This window comes from Bubalus bubalis, chromosome 16 (genome assembly GCF_019923935.1).
Source record: "Bubalus bubalis isolate 160015118507 breed Murrah chromosome 16, NDDB_SH_1, whole genome shotgun sequence".
In the NCBI taxonomy this organism is placed as follows: domain Eukaryota; kingdom Metazoa; phylum Chordata; class Mammalia; order Artiodactyla; family Bovidae; genus Bubalus; species Bubalus bubalis.
Window position 1 is genome coordinate 55,844,091 of NC_059172.1, and position 20,897 is coordinate 55,864,987.

At 45.8% G+C, this 20,897-nt stretch overlaps 1 protein-coding gene across 4 annotated transcripts; it reads right to left on the reverse strand.

Annotated features, from left to right (window-relative positions):
• Positions 1–235: 235 nt before the first annotated feature.
• FOXR1 (forkhead box R1) lies at positions 236–19,486 on the reverse strand. 4 transcript variants are annotated; one of them, XM_044929642.2, is made up of 6 exons: positions 19,281–19,486; positions 12,184–12,258; positions 11,920–12,089; positions 11,380–11,606; positions 10,153–10,391; positions 236–1,716 (listed from the first exon to the last, which is right to left on the reverse strand). In XM_044929642.2, the coding sequence occupies exons 1-6, from the start codon at positions 19,339–19,341 to the stop codon at positions 1,658–1,660; spliced, it is 831 nt and encodes a 276-aa protein (XP_044785577.1). In that variant the 5' UTR covers positions 19,342–19,486; the 3' UTR covers positions 236–1,657. The 4 variants fall into 4 exon arrangements, with proteins under 4 accessions (XP_044785577.1, XP_044785576.1, XP_044785578.1 ...); XM_044929641.2 differs by having other exon boundaries at positions 11,845–12,089; positions 19,281–19,485; XM_006078659.3 differs by lacking the exon at positions 236–1,716 and adding an exon at positions 9,612–9,688 and having other exon boundaries at positions 11,845–12,089; positions 19,281–19,484.
• Positions 19,487–20,897: the final 1,411 nt, after the last annotated feature.

Genomic DNA, 20,897 nt, shown 5'->3' on the forward strand with positions numbered 1-20,897 from the left:
CAACATGGATTCCAGTGTGAAGGATTGTGGGAGGTTAGTAGGACAATATTATGGCATCTCCTCTCTCCTTCTGGCCCCTCCCAAACTCTCCCAGTTTTTGGTGGCAGCACCATGTTCCTTACTGGGACCTCCTGTTGTGAGATAACTTAAGCAAGTGGTCATCATTGTGCCTGGCCAAGGTGGGCAGTTTCAATCAATACTTCCCTAACAATTAATAGTATCAAACTACAAAGCAGCCTAGTGGATAAGTTTATTTTAAAATTCTAAAAATTAAAAAAAAACCAACTGTACCAAGGTTGTAAATAAAAAAGATTGGTCTCCATCTCTTTGTTACCTGCCAGTCTCCAAAGATGACTATTACTGTTCAATATCTATTTTCTTCAAGGCACTTTCTGCTTCAACAACATATGTGTATCTATATAAACATAGTTTCTGTCACATTTGGAATCATATTGAACATACTGTTATGCTGTTTTTTTTTCATTGTGGATATCTTTCTATATCAGTACATTGAGTGTGATTTAAATACTGTCTATATATTCCTCTGTCAAATGTGTTTACATCTTCAGCTTAGGCTTATCATCTGAACTCCAGACTTACAATCATCATCTTGACATAACCACTGTGATGTCTCAGATTCTAAACACAAAACTGCTCACACCTGCTACTCATTCACCCAATCACTCAAACAAAAAACCTCAGTCACTATTTTCTTCTTCTGCATCTAATCAATCCTGTTAACTTGTTGACTCTGTCTCCACCCTACAGCATCAAACTGGGCTGCTTCTCCCCTTTCTGTTGCCATCTGGATTCTGCAGTCATCTCCCTACAGGCTTCCTGCTTCCACTTTTGCCCCTACAAGCCACCTTCAGTGAATAGCTAAGCATCATTTAAAAAATTAAAGGGAGTTATGTCAGTTACTTCAATTACTTTTCACTATACTTGGGAAAAAACCAAAACCTCTCAATTTCATATCATAGCTTAGAAGGGTCTGGTCTCGGCCTCCCTTCCCAACATAACCTTGGTTACCATATTCTGTAGCCCATCCCCATTCTCTCAATAGGCCAAAGTGAGGAGGTTCCTACTTCCTGAGCTTTGTCTATTCTGTTCCCTCTGCTAGAACACTTTTCCTTACCATGCTTCAGCCTGGCTACTCTATTAAACAGGTCTCAGTTAAAATACCTTTCTTAGAAAGGCCTTCTCTGACCTCCTCTTCAATTAGGGTTGAGTATCCATATTGTCTCTCTCACAATAACCTAAGTCTACCTTATTAAGATTTATCATCATTGTACATTACTAGGGTGTCTGTTTAATATCCTTTGAGACTGTGAGGGAGGTTGCTATCTGTGAGGGAGGAGTCATTTTGGGTTTCACTCTATCCCTAGCAGCTGGCACAGGGCCTGGCATAATGAAAGCTCAAAATGAATAGCTGTTGAATGAACAAAAAAAGAGGAGGTAGGTGTGGGAGTACAATAGTCTGCTAGAGAACAAATGAGCAAAGGCAGATTTTTCTCCGAGTTCCTTTTCCCACAAAGGCTATATTGTATGTTCTTTCCTTCTGATCTGTTGCCTTTTGGGATCCACTTGTGGCTTAAACCAAACATCAACAAGAATGTGGACAGGGATAAAGATGTGTACGTAGCACAGGTGAGGCAAGCTAAGGCCAGATCCGCTGAAACCAGAGCTTAGGATTCAGGACCCTCTTCTTCCTGGGACCTGTATAGACAAGGGCAGTCGGTAAGGGGACTCTGGCTGCAGCATGTTGGGTGGGCCCAGAGCCGATGACACTAATGACCTGGCCCTCCACCCCTCCTCTGGTGGATGCCACATTAAAAACAAACAAACAAAAAAACAGCATCCAGACAGTCCAGAGAAAATCACTCTAGGTGGGCCAGGGAAAGGCAGTTTTCCTTTTTTCAAAGAATATACTTGGTGGCTTCCCTGGTAGCTCAGTGGTAAAGAATCTACCTGCCAATACAGGAGACACAGGTTCAATCCCTGGTCTGGGAAGATCCCACATGCTGTGGAGCAACTAAACCCGTGTGCCACAACTATTAAATCTGTGCTCTAGAGCCAGGGAGAGGCAACTACTGAGCCCAGGCACTGTAACTACTGAGGCCTGAGCCGTAGAGCCTGTGCTCTGCAACAAGAAAAGCCAGCACAATGAGAAGCCCCTGCTCTCTGTAACCAGAGAAAAGCCCCCACACTAATGAAGGCCCAGCACAGCCAAAAATATTTTTTAAAAAGGGGGGGTATACTTGTTTTGTTTTTCCCCAGTGGCTGGAGACTTTATTTTGGCCGTGCATGCAGGATCTTAATCCCTCAACCAAGGATTGAACCTGTGCCCCCTGCATTGAAAGCAGAGTCTTAACCACTGGTCCACCAGGGAAGTCTCAGAAAGGCAGTTCTTGACTTGCTCCAGCCAGGAATCTGCATGAGTCTGTCATCTCTTTCTTGGCACCAGTCACTTTCTCTTCCCTGATCGACCCCACCTCCCCAGCCTCCTCTACTGCTTGCCCAAAGCATCCTGACCCCTCACCCAGCAGGGCAGGGCTGCCTTTAAGCACGTCTGGAGAAGAACTAGCTATTGTTTTCCAGACCTGGAAAAAAAAACCCTGTGCTCGTGTCTTCTGTGAGAAGTCTTCCGCAGTTCCTCTCAAGCTAATTGCTCTCTTCTCTGTGCTTCCAGAGAACACGGACTCTGTTAAGAGAAGTTACTAGTGACAAGTAATAGCAAACAGCATTCTTACTACCTAATGGGCCCCATGCTAGGCTCTGGAGTTTGGACATAAAAGGGACTTATTCCATTGTATTCTCCTCAGTGGTTGCCAAGGTCACCAAGGGTGAGCGCCTCTGGGACAGAGGACTATATCTTATACAGTCCTTGGTTTGGTGGTTTTCTGTTTCATTAGCCTTAACACCCTCAGTTCAGTTCAGAAGCTCAGCCGTGTCCGACTCTTTGCGACCCCATGAATCGCAGCACGCCAGGCCTCCCTGTCCATCACCAACTCCCGGAGTTCACCCAGACTCACGTCCATCGAGTCAGTGATGCCATCCAGCCATCTCATCCTCTGTCGTTCCCTTCTCCTCCTGCTCCCCATCCCTCCCAGCATCAGAGTCTTTTCCAATGAGTCAACTCTTTGCATGAGGTGGCCAAAGTACTGGAGTTTCAGCTTCAGCATCATTCCTTCCAAAGAAATCCCAGGGCTGATCTCCTTTAGAATGGACTGGTTGAATCTCCTTGCAGTCCAAGGGACTCTCAAGAGTCTTCTCCAATACCACAGTTCAAAAGCATCAATTCTTGACTAGATGAACCTTTGTTGGCAAAGTAATGTCTCTGCTTTTGAATATGCTATCTAGGTTGGTCATAACTTTCCTTCCAAGGAGTAAGCATCTTTTAATTTCATGGCTGCAGTCACCATCTGCAGTGATTTTGGAGCCCAGAAAAATAAAGTCTGACACTGTTTCCACTGTTCCCCATCCATTTCCCATGAAGTGATGGGACCAGATGCCATGATCTTCATTTTCTAAATGTTGAGCTTTAAGCCAACTTTTTCACTCTCCTCTTTCACTTTGATTAAGACGCTTTGTAGTTTCTCTTCACTTTCTGCCAGTAAGGGTGGTGTCATCTGCATATCTGAGGTTATTGATATTTCTCCTGGCAATCTTGATTCCAGCTTGTGCTTCATCCAGTCCAGCGTTTCTCATGATGTACTCTGCATAGAAGTTAAATAAGCAGGGTGACAATATACAGCCTTGACGTACTCCTTTTCCTGTTTGGAACCAGTCTGTTGTTCCATGTCCAGTTCTCACTGTTGCTTCCTGACCTGCATACAAATTTCTCAAGAGGCAGATCAGGTGGTCTAGTATTCCCATCTCTTTCAGAATTTTCTACAGTTTATTGTGATCCACACAGTCAAAGGCTTTGGCATAGTCAATAAAGCAGAAATAGATGTTCTTCTGGAACTCTCTTGCTTTTTCCATAATCCAGCGGATGTTGGCAATTTGATCTCTGGGTCCTCTGCCTTTTCTAAAACCAGCTTGAATATCTGGAAGTTCACGGTTCACGTATTGCTGAAGCCTGGCTTGACGAGTCTTGAGCATTACTTTACTAGCGTGTGAGATGAGTGCAATTGTGCAGGTAGTTTGAGCATTCTTTGGCATTGCCTTTCTTTGGGATTGGAATGAAAACTGACCTTTTCCAGTCCTGTGTGGTCCACAGGAGAAGGGAATGGCAAACCACTTCAGTATTCTTACCTTGAGAACCCCATGAACAGTATGAAAAGGCAAAATGATAGGATACTGAAAAAGGAACTCCCCAGGTCAGTAGGTACCCAATATGCTACTGGAGATCAGTGGAGAAATAACTCCAGAAAGAATGAAGGGATGGAGCCAAAGCAAAAACAATACCCAGCTGTGGATGTGACTGGTGATAGAAGCAAGGTCCGATGCTGTAAAGAGCAATATTGCATAGGAACCTGGAACATCAGGTCCATGAATCAAGGCAAATTGGAAGTGGTCAAACAAGAGATGGCAAGAGTGAATGTCGACATTCTAGGAATCAGCGAACTAAAATGGACTGGAATGGGTGAATTTAACTCAGATGACCATTATATCTACTACTGCGGGCAGGAATCCCTCAGAAGAAATGGAGTAGGCATCATGGTCAACAAAAGAGTCTGAAATGCAGTACTTGGATGCAATCTCAAAAACGACAGAATGATCTCTGTTCAGTTTCCAAGGCAAACCATTCAATATCACAGTAATCCAAGTCTATGCCCCAACCAGTAATGCTGAAGAAGCTGAAGTTGAACGGTTCTATGAAGACCTACAAGACCTTTTAGAACTAACACCCAAAAAAGATGTCCTTTTCATTATAGGGGACTGGAATGCAAAAGTAGGAAGTCAAGACACACCTGGAGTAACAGGCAAATTTGGCCTTGGAATACGGAATGAAGCAGGGCAAAGACTAATAGAGTTTTGCCAAGAAAATGCACTGGTCATAACAAACACCCTCTTCCAACAACACAAGAGAAGACTCTACACATGGACATCACCAGATGGTCAACACCGAAATCAGCTTGATTATATTCTTTGCAGCCAAAGATGGAGAAGCTCTATACAGTCAGCAAAAACAAGACCAGGAGCTGACTGTGGCCCAGATCATGAATTCCTTATTGCCAAATTCAGACTTAAATTGAAGAAAGTAGGGAAAACCACTAGACCATTCAGGTATGACCTAAATCAAATCACTTAACACCCTGTTGCTGCTGCTGCTAAGTCGCTTCAGTCATGTCCGACTCTGTGCGACCCCATAGACGGAAGCCCACCAGGCTCCCCTGTCCCTGGGATTCTCCAGGCAAGAACACTGGAGTGGGTTGCCATTTCCTTCTCCAATGCATGAAAGTGAAAAGTGAAAGGGAAGTCACTCAGTCGTGTCCGACTCTAGCGACCCCATGGACTACAGCCTACCAGGCTCCTCCATCCATGGGATTTTCCAAGCAAGAGTACTGGAGAGGGGTGCCATTGCCTTCTCCGACTGAACACCCTAGAATGGAGCAAATACTCTAAGACCATCTTTATTGCTTTCTCTTTCTCTAGTTGCAGCGAATGGGGCTCCTCGTCATTGAGGTGCTCAGGCTTCTCGCTTCCTTGGCTTCTCTTGTTCAGCACAGGCTCTAGGGCAGGTGGGCTTCAGCTGTTGTGGTACATGGGCTTAGCTGCCCCATGGCACCTTCCTGGACTGGGGGGTCAAACCTGTGTCTCTACATTGGCAGGTAGTTTATTAACCACTGGACCACCAGGGAAGTCCTGTACAACCATCTCTACCACCCTGAAGTGAACCTTGCTGGCAAAATAACCTACCTATACATATCATTAAAAAACAAACTGGAGGACTTCCCTGGTGGTCCAAAGGTTAAGAATATGCCTGCCAAGCAGGGGACTTGGGTTCGATCCCTGGTCCTGGAAGATCCCACATGACGAACTACTAAGCCCATGCATCCTAACTATTGAGCTCTGGAGTCTGGGAGCCACAGCTACTGCAACTTGTATGCCCTAGAGCCCAAGCTCTGCAACAAGAGAAGCCACCACGATGAGAAGCCCACACACCACAATCAAGAGAAGCCACCACGATGAGAAGCCCACACACCACAATCAAGAGTAGCCTCCACTTGCCGCAACTAGAGAAAGCCCATGCACAGCAACGAAGACCCAGTACAGCCAAAAATAAATAATAAAATTAAAAAAAATAAACTGTAATGCTCTGTAATATAACAAAAAAATAAAGGGAGAGAAATTTATAATAAGAGTGTATTGGATGAGAGTATAATGGATACACTATATTTGAAAACATGAAACAGTTAAACATTTGCACATTCTTACAGTAAATAGCTGAAATTTAAGAGATGTCATTCAGATGATTATTGAAAATCCTTTTCCTTTATACTGGCTACCTTGACACCACCACATATTTGTTTATACGTGTAGAATCCTTGTGGTCACAACAGATACAAACACAGGCCAATACAGGGATGTGGTACTGGTGACTTAAATACCAGAGCAGCTCTGCTGTCAGTGATTTTCCAAAATGGCAAACAACAGTTGGTAAACTTCCAAATGAAAAAAACGACAGTCTTCCTTCATTTTACATTAAGAGTTGCATTCCTGGAAAAGTCAGTGTATAATAAAACAATACAACAAATAGTTTCTGCTTAGATGTAAAACTGGGTTAGGTTCTTGCTCAGCTCATTCATTGTCAATGGCCTTAGGTATAAGGGTCAGCTCTTCAAGGTGAGACACTATCTCCCACACTGCCATTGGACACTCCAGGGCCTGCCAATCCCCCAAATCACTGCACAACCACAGTGCTCCCCAGGCTCAGTGAGAGCCCCTGGCCTAGCACTACTTTTGGTGCATGTTCCAGAATGAAGGCAAAGCTGCAATGGGTCAAGAAGAGATGGCTCTGGTGATAGACCGGTGACCAGGGCGAGACTTCATTTCTGTTACCAAAAATGTGCAAACCACACATGAACTGGGGCCTTTCTTTCAAGGTAGAGATTTTGGTCAGGTGGGATACTGCTTGTACTTTTCAAGAATAGCACTTTTCAGAGACCAGGGAGGAAACAGTCTGATTTTATAGTGATACAGGCTACAAGGGATTAAGAGCTGAATAAATGGACAGAAAATGAAGGCGACTCCTTAAATATAATGACCATCACACTCAATGACCTGAAGAGAATAACACTGCATGTGTGCTCAGTCACTTCAGTCGTGTCAGACTCTTTGCGATCCCACGGACTGTATAGCCCTCCAGGCTCCTCTGTCCATGGGATTCCTCCAGGCAAGAATACTGAAGTGGGTTGCCATGCCCTCCTCCAGGGGATTTTCCCAATCCAGAGATCAAATCTGTGTCTCTTACATCTCCTGCATTGGAAAGCCAGTTCTTTACCACTAGCGCCACCTGGGAGATTAACAGTACCTACTCTTTAAGGCTTTTAATCCAGGTTTAATTGTATGGATTAACCCTGCAAACACATGTAAAATGATGTCTGGTCCAACTGTAAGCGCTCAGTGTCAATGTTAATAAGCCAGACATGGGAGTATACACTTTCCATTGTCCTATTTAGTTCCTGATTCAAAATCTGTGTGTACTTCTATTATCCCCGATTTGCATGCAAAAGAAATGGAAGTTTAGAAGTGTTAAGAAAACTTGTGCTAAAAAAGATACAGTGAGAGAGGACAGGTGGTCTGCAGAGAGGGAGCTGAGCTGGGAGTCAGAGATGGAGAACCAGACTGTTGCCAGCAACAGCAAGGTCCCAGTTCCCACTGACAGTTGCCAAGTGCTGAAAGGAGACATAGGCTATTACTAGCCCACCAGCCTCCCGGAGCAGAGAGGGTGTCCTAACTAGACACCACAATAAGCAATAAAATAGCTACCCTTTATTTAGAACTGAGTTCCAGTTTCGGCAGGAAGCACTCTACTCCATCCCTGTCGATCTCCACACTGGTACAGTGCTAAGAAAGCCATCACTGACTCATTTTCCTCATCAAGACACTGAGAAAGTGGCTGCCTGAGGCACCTTCTTCTACCATGAGGATGCAGGAGAACCAAGTGGCTATATCAGAGCTGAGAAACAGGAAGGCGAGCAGGAAGGAAGGGAGAGGTGAGACTATCTCAACCCTGACCAACCACAGAGACCAGGGAGCTGCCCGGACAAGGGGCGCCCTTCCTGAGACTCAAGCACCACCCACTGCCACCTCTGGGGAGGAGTGATACCCAGTCCCCTGGGACCGTGTCTGAGGCTGGAGCCATACTTCTATGCAGGCCAGCTTCAGGGTAAGGGGGAACAGCAGAAGGACAGGTATTTCAGCCCCGTGGGAAACCCAGAATGATCTTTGAGCACTATGGGGAACATCTGTGGCATCCTGACACAGCTCTGAATCTTGTTCCCTTCTTATCCATTCTGCTGGCTTCTCTCCCTATTGCTCAGGTCTGAGGGTGGCAGCTGGCTTTGCCCTGGACACGGTTTCCTGCAGTCCAGAAAGCCACCTCAGCCCAGCTGAGATCTATAGCCTCTGGGGACCCTGAATTTCCACGTGCTCTGGCTTCTACTGAACCCTGAGGTATGAGAGGGCCATCCCCCTCACCTCCCCCCCAAAGCTTAAGTGGGAGAAATGAGGCTTGAGCCCAGCTACTCCTTTTCTCAATAAATTATTTTCCTTTAGGACTTCCCTGGTGGTCAAGAATCCATCTGCCAATGCACAGGACACAGATTCAATCCCTGGTCTCGGAAGATCCCACAGGCCACAGGACAACTAAGCCCATGTACCATAAAGACTGAGGCTGTACTCTAGAGCCTGGGAGCCACAACTACTGAAGCCCGCCCACCATGGAGCCCGTGCTCTGCTACGAGAGAGGCCACCACCATGAGAAGCCCAACTGCTGCAAAGAGTGGTAGTGAAAGTTGCTCAGTCATGTCTGACTCTGAGAGAGTCCTCTGTCCATAGAATTCTCCAGGCCAGAATACTGGAGTGGGTAGCTGTTCCCTTCTCCAGGGGATCTTCCTGACCCAGGAATCAAACTGGAGTCTTCTGCATTGCAGGCAGATTCTTTTCCAGCCTAGCTACCAGCCCTTCCTTACTTGCCGCAACTAGAGAAAGCCCAAGCACAGCAATGAAGACACAGCACAGCCAAATATAGTTTTCAAAAAGAAATTCTTCCCTCTCACCTTTCTCCTTGCTCCCTCGTGGCCTCCCAGAAGGTATTCCCTTCAACTATTCCATAAACGATACATTTCCCTAGGCCTCTCCTCACTGTCCCCAGCTGATTACATCCACTCCTGTGAGTGGGTGGTGATTTGGGGGGCCTTTTGCAGGGTTGGCTGCTTTATGCTAGCCATCTTCCAAGAAAAAAAGATCTCAAACAAGGTTGAGTATTTTCTTCCTTTGAGGAAAGAAGAGTATGGACTCCCTTTGCTGCACACCAGGCAACTGGCCCATTGCCTCTGGAGCATCCAACAGCTCTGAGGGCAACCCATGTCCAACCTCAGAGCTGACCTGCACCTCCCGTGCTACCTCATCCTCAGACCACACACACACACACACCAGGCTGCTGCAGATTCTTTAATAAGGCATGGGGTGATGGCTGGTTCTTGGAACTAAAGGTCAAAGAGTGAGGACATCACATCTGAAAGGAAAGAAGAAAGTCAAAGGGATCTGTCTGCCCCCTGCAGCTGCTCTACCCTAAGCCTGGACCTCTCTCTCACGGCAGATGACGTACGTACTTCTCTCTCAAGCTCAAATGCCACCTGGTCTCCAGGAGAGGAAAAAGCCCCCTTTTGCAGAGAATCTCCCATACCATGTTTCTCACATCGTGTGGTTACCACTTCCCCAAGCTGCGGGGCTGTGAGCAGCGCCAGCTGTTTCTGCCTCAGCTCCTGATACCTCACGTTCCACGTTTGTGTATGTGAGGACCCCTCAGGCAGGCACCACCCCAGCATCTCAGAACACCTCTGGCTTCTCCCCTTCCTCCAGAAGCTGCCCCCCAACCTCCACCTTGGTGTGACCCTGGCTCCTTCCATGCACACCCAGCCTCAGGTCAGGATCTTCAGGTCCCCTCCCCTGGGCCTCGAGGGTGACAAGGCCTCACACCTGGCTGGCTCATGCACTGTCGGATCCTTTCCAGCCGGGTGGAGGCCAAGGCACGGGCCTCTTCTGCAAAGCGGCGGTGTCCCTCGTCAGTCAACTTCCAGAGGCAGGATCGGGGCCGGGAGCTGGCCCCACCCTGCATGCTGACCGGCACCTTCTCGAAGCTGTCTCGGAAACAGAGATTGTGACGCACGGTATTCTTCCAGCCTTCAGGAGCCGTCCGGAAAAAGGGGAAATGTTGTCTGCGGACACGGAGGAATGGTAAGGAGAGGGGTGGTCTTTCTGGGAGATGCCTCTCCTGGACAACTTCTCACCCAGGGGCCAGAAGCCCTCAGCCCTCCTCTCAAGGTGCTGAAGCAGAAGCTGGCCCATGAAGCACTGTGCTGACTAGGCCTGTGGCTGCGCAGCTGGTAAAAGCCTCACCCTCTGAACTCAGTCCACTGCCCCTACACTCCCAGGCTCGCTTTCCTTCCTCCCTCCCTCCAAGGGCTCAGGACTGACAACTGGAACAGAGCTGAAATCAGGCCAACAGCTCCTGTCAGAGGAATCCTGGTCAAGGAGGACACCTCTTGAGGATTAATATTCTGTGACTCTGACTCTAACAAAGGGAAAAGGTCTGAAAAACTCATACTCATGGGTACCTGACTGTCAGAAAGCAACGTAAATCCTTTCTCAGCTCGGCTTCCCCGGGTCCCTGGGGGACAGGCTGTGCCAGATTAGTTTAGTCCAAAGGGAAAACGTGAGAAACTGCTGGGGGATCTTGAGAGGGAAGATAAGAGAATTTATGACCCAGGTGAAAATATGTTTTGAAGAACTAAGATAGGGACTTCCCTGGTGGTCCAGTGGTTAAGATTTTGCCTTTCAATGCAAGTGGAGCAGGTGTGATCCCTGATCAGGGAGCTAAGAGCCCACATTCCTCATGGTCAAAAAAAACAAAAAACAGAAACAATATTGTAACAAAAACTTAAAAAAAAAAAAAAAAAAGAACTAAGCTATAGAAAGGTTGGAGTCTCTTAGATGTGAGGGGTGGCGGTGGATATCCTGTCTATGTGAGGTGAGGACACATATTCGGGGACAACCTGGAACCAGAGCCTGGGGACAGAGAGGGATCCTCTGGGATACATATGGGGGAGCTGAGGCAGCAGCCCAGGGCCCCGGCCAACTGGAAGGTATCAGAGCAGGGCCCTGCCCCCTCCCTTCGCCCTCCTCACAGGGCCCCCCGGCACATACCGAGTGAAACTGTAGATCTGTTGCACGTTGAGGCCACAGGGGGCACTGTTTCTTAATGCCAGTGCAATTAGGTGGAAGTAATTGAGAGGGGGCCTGGACCAGAGCCTCCCCTCCTGGCTGTTGGCTTGCCGAAGCCTCCGACTCTGGAGGGGGGCCGGTTTGTGAGAGGACGGGAGAGCCACAGAGGAGCGGTCATCCTGGTCCTCAGCCTCCTTCTCTTCTGTGAGCTGGAGGAGCACAGAGTAGGAACTGGTCCTGACTCCATGGTCTCAACTCCAGGGGTGCGGTGGCAGGAAGGGGTAGTGGGCCAGGGCCACCATCTGGGCTTCTCCCCAACCCAGAAGACGGGGGGCACAGCTAATTTCTGAACCCATTAACCCTTTGTCAGTCCTAAGAAAACAGAGCCCTCTGCTGCGTCATCCCTGGGCCCACCCCCTGCCTAGAGCCCACCCCAGAAATCCCTACCTCCCAGTTGCGGAGGCAGGTGGCAAACTGCTTCCAAGGGGAACACTGGTCTCCAGGGGGTGACAGCAACCCCACCTCTGTGGCCTCCGGACATTTGGCAAAGTCTTCTTTTGGGACTGGCTGAGGGGAGGCAGCTGTGGTTGTCAGATTCTTCCCCTTACTGGGTTCTGGGACCTCCAGCTTTCCAGGGGGGAACATGATGTTGGGGTCTACCCACATCCACAGGTTGGGCTCAAAATCTGGACCTGCAGTAGAGAAAAAAGGAGACTGTGGCCCATAGCTCAAGGACTTTGGGTGTCCCACCCAGGCCACAGGGCCATGTCACTTCCCTTCACTCACCATCTTTATCAGGGTTGGGTTTTTTTTCCAGAGGTAGCATTGGTGGCTGAACTATTCGGAGTTTATATCTGGCAACTGACAAAAAGAAAGAGTCAAAACATCCTAGAATTTCCATTGTGGCCCCAGAGTCCTGGGCCTTGAAGCCTCCCTGGGAGGTGGCTGTGGACCCTGCCTGGGAAGCGATATCTTATTCTATGGGTTTCCCCTTACCTCTCTGACCTTCTCATTATCCTCTGCATTCTTCCCTTCTCACCCTACATTATGTCCTTGAACCATTTCATTAATGCCTGTTACTTCAGTCAGTCACCATCTATAAACTCAAAGCTTCCATATCTTTATTTCTAGCCTAGACTTCTCTGCTAGCCCTTAATTGGGATAACCCACAAGCACTTTAACCAGGCAGGCTACAGTCAACAAGGTCAAAAAAGTCAGATACAACTTAGTGACTAAACAACAACACACATATATATGTATTCTTTTTCAGATTCTTTTCCATTGTAGGTTATTACAAGATACTGAATATAGTTCCCTGTGCTGTACAGTAGGTCCTTGTTGGTTATCTATTTTATATATAGTAATATGTATCTGTTAATCCCAAACTCCTAATTTATCCCTCCCCTCACTTCCCTTTTGGTAACCATAAGCTTGTTTTCTATGTCTGTGGGTGGAAATCATTCTTGTCTCCTCTTTCCTCTAGAGCCACACCCAATCAATCACCAAGTTCTACCATCCCAGTCCAAGCCTGTAACCTAAAAGTTCTGTTTACCTTTTCTTTAACTTATCATATTGCAGTTTTGAGCCAACTCATTGGAAAAGACCCTGATGCTGGGAAAGATTGAGGGCATAAGGAGATGAGGGCGAGAGAAGATGAGATGGTTGGATGGCATCATCCACTCAATGGACAGGAGTTTGAGCAAATCCAGGAGATAGAGAAAGACAAGGAAGCCTGGCATGCTGCAGTCCAGAGGTGGTAAAGAGTCGGACACAACTGAACAACTGCAGTTTTGAGTGATCTCCTAAAATGTTAATCCAATTTTTTCACCCTTCACCTGGATGGCTTTTGGGCCAAATCTTGCCATTGGGCCAAATCTAAATTCCTTAAGATAGCCTATAAGGCCCTGGCTCCAGGCTCTCAGGCTCGCTCAGTCGTGTCAGACTCTTTGCAACCCCATAGACTGTAGCCTACCAGGCTCCTCTGTCCATGGGATTTTCCAGGCAATAGTACTGCAGTAGGTTGCCATTTCCTTCTCTAGGGAATCTTCCCAACCCAGGGCTCAAACCCGGGTCTCCCACATTGTAGACAGATGCTTTACAGTCTGAGCCACCAGGGAAGTCTAAGATAGTCCATAAGGCCCTAGCTCCAGGCTCTCCACCCATCTCCAGCAGACCTTATCGAGGAAGAGCCTAGGTCTTCCCATAAGCTGTTCCCTTTTTCCTGGAAGCCCTCTTCCTGCTTGCCTCATTAATTGCTACTCACCCATCAAGTCTGTTTAAACATCTTTCTAAAGCAGCCTTCTCTGACTATCTGTCCAAACACACACATAGCACACATTTTATTCTAACTGCTTGCTTAGAGTCTGTCTCCAGGTCTGTTTCCCTCACTGCCTGGGACATAGGAGGAGCTCAATTTAAATTAATGAATGGATACATGGTAGGCTCATCAGAGTAAATCAGGTATATATTAGAGCTAGTTGCGTGGTATGAATCTGGCTTCTGGTCCAGTTAGGGGGAACCGCTTTTGTCTCCATCATTGTCCCCATGAGTGTCATATTACAGAAGAATCTAGGTCTGTGTCTGGGAAATGATGATATACTTATTGGAAAGCTCAGTCTCTAGAAAGGAAAAAGTAGTAAGAGATATAATAAAGAAAAAGGAAAACTATAATCATTTACAGGGAAAATAGATTAGCATAGAAAACTATATAAAATTGATATAGTAATAAAAATTATTAGAACTAATAAGAGTCCAGCAGGTTTGATAGATATAAGAGCAACATACTACTCACCACTGTTCCTCTATACCAGCATTAAGAAACTGGAAAATAAAATTTTTTCCAAAAAGATGCTGTTTACAATAGCAATCAAAGTTATAATGTGGACCTTTATGTGAAAAAAATGTAATTACTATTTGAAGACCTAAAAGACTTCAATAAAGTAAGACATATAATATATATTATAAAGATGCCAATTGGCTTCCCAGGTGGCACAGTGCTAAGAAACCATCTGCCAATGCAGGAGATAAGGGTTCAATCCCTGGGTTGGTAAGATAACTCTTTCCAGTATTCTTGCCTGAGAAGTCTCATGGACAGAGAAGTCAGAGCAGGCTATAGTCCATGGGGTCACAAAAGAGTCAGACACTACTTAGCAACTAAAAAACAATAATAAAGCTGCCAATTATTCTCAAATTAACCTATACATTTAATGCAGATATTATAACACATAAATTAGAAGGGTCTGCACAGTAAAACTCACAAGGGGGAAAAAAAATCAATAGATAAGAAATCAGAAAAAAAATAATCTCCCAAACTCTCAATTCTCTGACAGACAACTCCTACAAATCAAAAAATAAAAAGCTAAGACAAACCTGTTTGTGGGTAAAAGATACGAATCAGTATTCAGAAGGAGGGGATACCTGAAGACGCTCAACCTCACTAGTCAGAGGAACACAATAAAAGAATGAGCTAATACGTGACATGGAACTGACAAGAATTATAAAGACAGGCAAAAAAAAGCATTGGCAAAGATGCAGCAAAACCAGATCCTTTATTACACTGCAGATCTGAATACCAACTGGTCTGGTGAAGAATAATCAAGCAGCACTATAGATTACTGTCTGCCACTGGGTGCGTCTATTCTCGTTAACAGAGGAATTTATACACTAATCTTCACTGTTGCCATCATCTACCAAACTCTGGTCCACTCATTTAAAGAAATTTAGCTCCTGGCTCACAGTCACTAAAGCTACTCCTGCATTAAATCTTGGCTATTTCAATTGATACATAGATGATTCTCCAAAGACCCTGGCCTTGAAGTTTTTTGAATTCGTCTGCTCCCCAAATTTTGCCTTCCATCCCAATATAAACAGTCCTTCTCATTGTAATAACCTGAACCAGTAACTGCAACCTCTCCATAACCTCATTGCTGCACCCTGTAAAAGGGTTGCATCACCTCCCCTTTCCAGCCATCTTCTTCTCAACCCCAACCATCTTTTGATACCAGTGATAACACCAATCCACTGATCTACGGCTTTGGAGCACTGGTTTGGAAGAGCTGGATTTAATCAGGGTTGTGGTTTGGCGTAGCAAGTGTTCCAGAGCCAAAGGACTGACGGTGTATGCAAGAGAGTGATTGTGTTTGACTGCGGGATTCCAGGTTAAAGAGAGGACTTCCTAACTCCACTCTTTGAGAGCAAGAAAAATGGTGACAGGATCAACAGACTGGTAATCTCAGTGGATCAAAGGATAAGGTCTCTGTCTCTTCTGTCCTTGCTCTGACACAGGTGGCTCTGTGCCTCCTCAAGCATACACAATGTACCTATTTTTTTTTTTTTTTTTTTTTGTCGGGGAGGGGAGGAGTTCTTGGAGGTTTGTGGGATCTTAGTTTCCTGACCAGTGAGTAAACCCGGCCCTGGCAGTGAAAGTGCCGAGTCCAAAAAACTGGACTGCCAGGGAATTCCTGTCTCCTCTCTTTCCTGATGCTGGGAAAGATTGAAGGCAGGAGGAGAAGGGGGAGACAGAGGATGAGATGGTTGGATGGCATCACCAACTCTATGGACATGAGTTTGAGCAAACTCCTGGAGACAGTGAAGGACAGAGGAGTCTCACGTGCTGCAGTCCATGGGATCGCAAAGAGTTGGATATGATTTAGCGACTGAACAGCAAGAGCAACAACAACTCTTTTCTGTTATTAATTTCTGTCTCTGGACCATATCAGCATTCAAATATGCTGTTAATTCTCTGATCTTATTAAAAAGAAGAACTTGTTGGGACTTCCCTGGTGGTCCGGTGGTTAAGACTTCATGCTCCCAATGCAAGCGGCTGGGTTTGATCCCTGGTGAGGGAACCAGATCCCGAACACTGCAACTAAAGATCCTGCATGTGTCAACAAAGGCCAAAGATCTCGCAAACTGCAACTAAGACCCAGTGAAGTCAAATAAATAAAATACGAATATTAACAATTTTTGTTCCCACTTTCTGTGCCAGGCCAGTACTCCATTTTTGCTTGCTTTTGAGGCAGAACTCCTTGAAAAAATCGTCTGTACTTTCCATCTTCACTTCCCCTCCCTTCCACTCTTATATCCTTGCCAATCAGACTCCTCCACCACTCCCCCCAAACCACAATGCTTAAGGTTGCACTCCACCAAAACCATATTATCAAGACTCTGCTTTGATAACTCCAAGTCAGCCCATCCCTGATCTGATCTCTCCTGTAACCACTCCTTCTCTGAAACACTTTCTTCACTTGGTTTCCAGGAAAAGACAATCTCAGTTTTGATTCTCAATGGTCATTTCCTCAGTTTTTGTTGGTTATCTCTCTTCTCTCCAATCTCTTTAAAATGGAATGCTCCCTAGGGCTCACTCTATTTTCTCCCCTTAAATGCCACATGTGTAACAAAGACTTTCAAAATTCCTATCCCTCTCCATAATTAAAACATATCCACCAGCTTACTCAATATTTCTACTTGGATATCTAAGAAATCTCTCAACCTTGGCATGTAAAAACAGAATTCCTGGTTTTCCTCCCCAGATCTTCCACATCTCCGTACAAGACAACTCAATCCTTGAACCTGGTCAGCCGAAAGCTCTGGAAGAGTCATCCTCTAATCTTTTTTTTTTTTACATAATACATCCAACCCATCAAGAGAATCCAGCTGGTTCCTTCTCACCACATCCTCCACCACCACCCTGGTGGTCCAGTCCACCATCAGCTCTTGTCTGGATTACTACTATAGCCTCCTAAATAGTTGCCTGGTTCCCAGTCTCTCTACACTTCAACCCAGCAGCCACAATGATCTTTTCAGACTATAGATCATTCAGGATAAGCTGTATAATCTGCAAGTGAAAAGTGAAAGTGAAGTCGCTCAGTCATGTCCAACTATTTGTGACCCCATGGACTGTAGCCTGCCAGGCTCCTCCATCCATGGGATTTTCCAGGCAAGAATACTGGAGTGGGTTACCATTTCCTTCTCCAGGAGATCTTCACGACCCAGTGTTTGAACCTGGGTTTCCTGCATTGTAGGTAGACGCTTTACCCTCTGAGCCACCAGGGAAGCCAAATGTAGGGTTCCTTGTTCAAAAATTATTAAAAATCTTGACAGTGCTAGCAGGACATTAAACTCAGTATAAACACCCTATGTAATGGCACAGGTCACTCACTATATTGGCAATCAGGTCACTCCACTGTTCTAAACTTTGTCAACCGTACTAAATCTTACTGAGTCAACCCTAATGCCCTGAGAGGGGAAGAGGGCTCTTCCTGACCTCTGCTCCATGCTCCACACCCTCTGAACTTTTCTCTTTATTTACCTTGATCCAGCCTCACTAGCCTCTTTACGAGTTCCTCAAACACTCCAGGCATATTTCTTTCTGAGGGCTTTTTACATGAGCTATTTCTCCTGCTTGAGAAACTTTTCCTCTAAGTATGGTCTAGCTCACCATCTCACCTCCTTCAGCTGTGCTCAAACATGTTCCTGGGACTACCCTGGTGGTCCAGTGGTGATCCATTGGCTAACACTTGGTGCTCCCCACACAAGGGACCCCAGTTCAATCCCTGGTCAGGGAACTATATCCCACATGCTGCGACTAATATATATTATATATATATACACACACACACACACACACACACACACACACACACACCCCATGTGTGTGTGTATATATATATATTAATATAAACTGCCTGTGTGGCCCCAGTAGAATATCAGCTCCATGAAGAGTTGTCTCTTTTGCTCATGGTGTATCAAGAGTATCCAGAATAGCGCCTGGGAAAATTGGAGGTGCTCAATTAATATTTCTCTTTTTTTTTGGCCATGCCTGTGGCATGCAGGATCTTAGTAACCAGGGATTGAACCTGGGCCCCCTGAATTGTGGAATCTTAACCACTGGACCACCAGAGAAGTCACCTGATAAGTAAATATTTCTTGAATCAAGACACAGGAATGTTCAGCATTCCTCATGGTGACAAGGAGTTCCAATGGAGTTTGTGTCTCCGTCAGTAAGGAAAATTAAATACAAAAAGATAATATATGCAGATGATAGAATATCACACAGCTATCAGAAATGATGAATCAGATCTTCCTTTAGCAACCCCAAATTACTCTCAAAAACAATGTGAATGGGGGGACGCAAAGAGTATTATGTACAGTAAGGTGGCCTATAAAAGCAAAATAATGCTAAACAGTTTTCAAAGATACATTTATCTATAAAGACATTAAATGGATTGGGAGTGTGGGAAGTGAGGAAAGAGGGTGGGGACTGAAGGAAGAAAATGAGTTAATCCAACTACTCTGCCCAAACAGATGGCAGTCATATATCAAGAATGAAGTAAGCAATTACCTCAACTCTCAACACCTGAGAAAACACCGGAGACCAAACTAAAAAAAAAATTTCAAAAGACAACGGTCAACTATCCATTCAGCAAATACTGAGTGGCTCTAGGTGTCAGACAATGTATTAAGAGGGGGATACGGCCACAGACAAAATTGATTTAAAAAATCTTTTTAAAGAGAAAGATGATCGAAATCAGTAGTGTGCCCAAAACGGCCTGGGCGCCACGGAGAAAAGGCTGAAAAGAGACCTAAAGGTTTTGCGACGGCGCCCGTGAACGCGGGTAGAAAAGCAGTGTTCGGGCAGGCCCCTACCTTCCGTGGGCTTCCAGTCGAGGCTGGGATCCCCTCGCCTCTTGGGAAAAGTAGGGGCAGGGCAGGGGCGCAGCAAAGGGGGCAAGGAGTCCAGAACCGCAACTTCGTAACCGGGCTCGTGAGGGCGGGCGGGGAGGAGGTCCAAGCGCCGGAGCCTCGGGCCTGGGGTGCCCACGAGCGCCCCCCTCAAACGTCGCGGCGCGCCCACCCCCCACGACCCCGTCCAGGACACTCACGGTTCTGTTCGGCTAAGGGCAGGTGCGACGTGGCGAAGGCCAGAAAGGACTCGTTCCCCATGTCCCAGTCCAGCAGCCCCGGGACCTGGCCATGGAGGCTGGCCCAGAAGTCGACGTGCTGCAGTTTCAGGTCCACGGTTAGGAGAGGAGGGCCAGCCAGCACAGGGTGAGAGAGTCGGGAGAGACTGAGGCTGAGGCCTGGGAGGCAAGTTCTTAAATCCCCTGGTGCTGATTGACTTGAGTGGAGCCCGCTCAGGTGTGCCTCATCTGACACCCTCGGCCTCTCGGGCCTACGCTGAGCGCCCCCCCACCCCGCCTTTTCCACAACCCCTCACGCTTTCACTTTGGGGTTTGGGGACCTTGGGGATTCAGAAGGGAGGGATCCCAGGCGCTCTTTCCCCTCTACATTTATCCCAAGCTCTTTTTTTATTTGGTAAATCAGTCTACCAATCAAGAATGATCCTGTGATGGTATTAGTAGAGACTTTCTAGAAGTTTGGAGGATTTTATGGTTTATCCAAGATCGCATCTGTAAGTGTAAAGTGGAGATGGAATTAAATGGTGGTTTTTATTATTTTATGTCATTTTTTTGGAATGGTGATTCTTAAATTTTGTTTTTCATACTTTCAAATTTACAGAAAAGTCCCAAGACTGCTATAAAAAAATTCCAGTATACCTAATTGGTTAAGTCCTCTAACCAATTATACCAATTATTAACATTTTATCACATTTTTGTTTTTCTCTCTGTGTAAGACATACATTATCTTTTTCTGAACTACTCAAGAGTAATTTGCTGACATCCTGCCCCTTTACCCATAAATACTTAAGTGTGTATTTCCTGAAAACCAAGATATTGGTTTATATAACCAGAAAATCAGAAATGAGAAAATTAAAAAACTTAACAAGGATTCAGTGAAAGTGAAAGTGACTCAATCGTGTCCAATTCTCTTTTTGTTTGTTTTGTTTTGATAGGTAAGAAGTAGATTTATTCAGATTCAGAGATAAGCACACTCCAAAGACATAGTGTGGGCCATCGCAGAGAGGAGTGCAGCTGTGTCTGACTCTCTGTGACCCAGGCCAGAATACTGGAGTGGGTAGCATTCCCTTCTCCAGGGGATCTTCCCAACCCAGGGATCGAACCCAGGTCTCCCGCATTGCAGGCAGATTCTTTACCAGCTGAGCTACCAAGGAAGCCCTTATGGATTCAATACTGTATTTAAAATACAGATCCTATTCAAATTTCACCAATTGCTCCAATAATGTGCTTTATATGACTTTGCTTTATTATCTAGAATCCATTTCAGGATCATGCAAGGCATTTAATTTTTATGTCTCTTTAGCCCTTAATCTGGAGCAATTTCTCAGACTTCAATCTTTCATAACATTGGCATTTTGAAGAGTACAGGCCATTTATTCTGTAGAATGTCTTTTAGTTTAGGTTCCTGTTTCCTCATAACTAGATTATGTAATTTTGGCAAGAATGTCAGAGAAGAGATGTTTCCTTATTAGTACATCACATTAAGAGACCCGTGATGTCAGTTTGTCTCATTATTAGTGGTATCCATTATGTTTTTCAACTATGAAGGTACCTTTTTTTTCTCTCTTTTGTAATTAGTAA

Coding starts and splice junctions, on each gene's coding strand:
- FOXR1 (XM_044929641.2), bottom strand. CDS start 19,341: ATGGGGAACGAGTCCTTTCTGGCCTTCGCCACGTCGCACCTGCCCTTA. Junction 10,392..11,379: donor CAGATCTACAGTTTCACTCG/GTATGTGCCGGG, acceptor CCGTGTCCGCAG/ACAACATTTCCCCTTTTTCC. Junction 1,717..10,152: donor ACAGTGCATGAGCCAGCCAG/GTGTGAGGCCTT, acceptor TTGTCTATACAG/GTCCCAGGAAGAAGAGGGTC.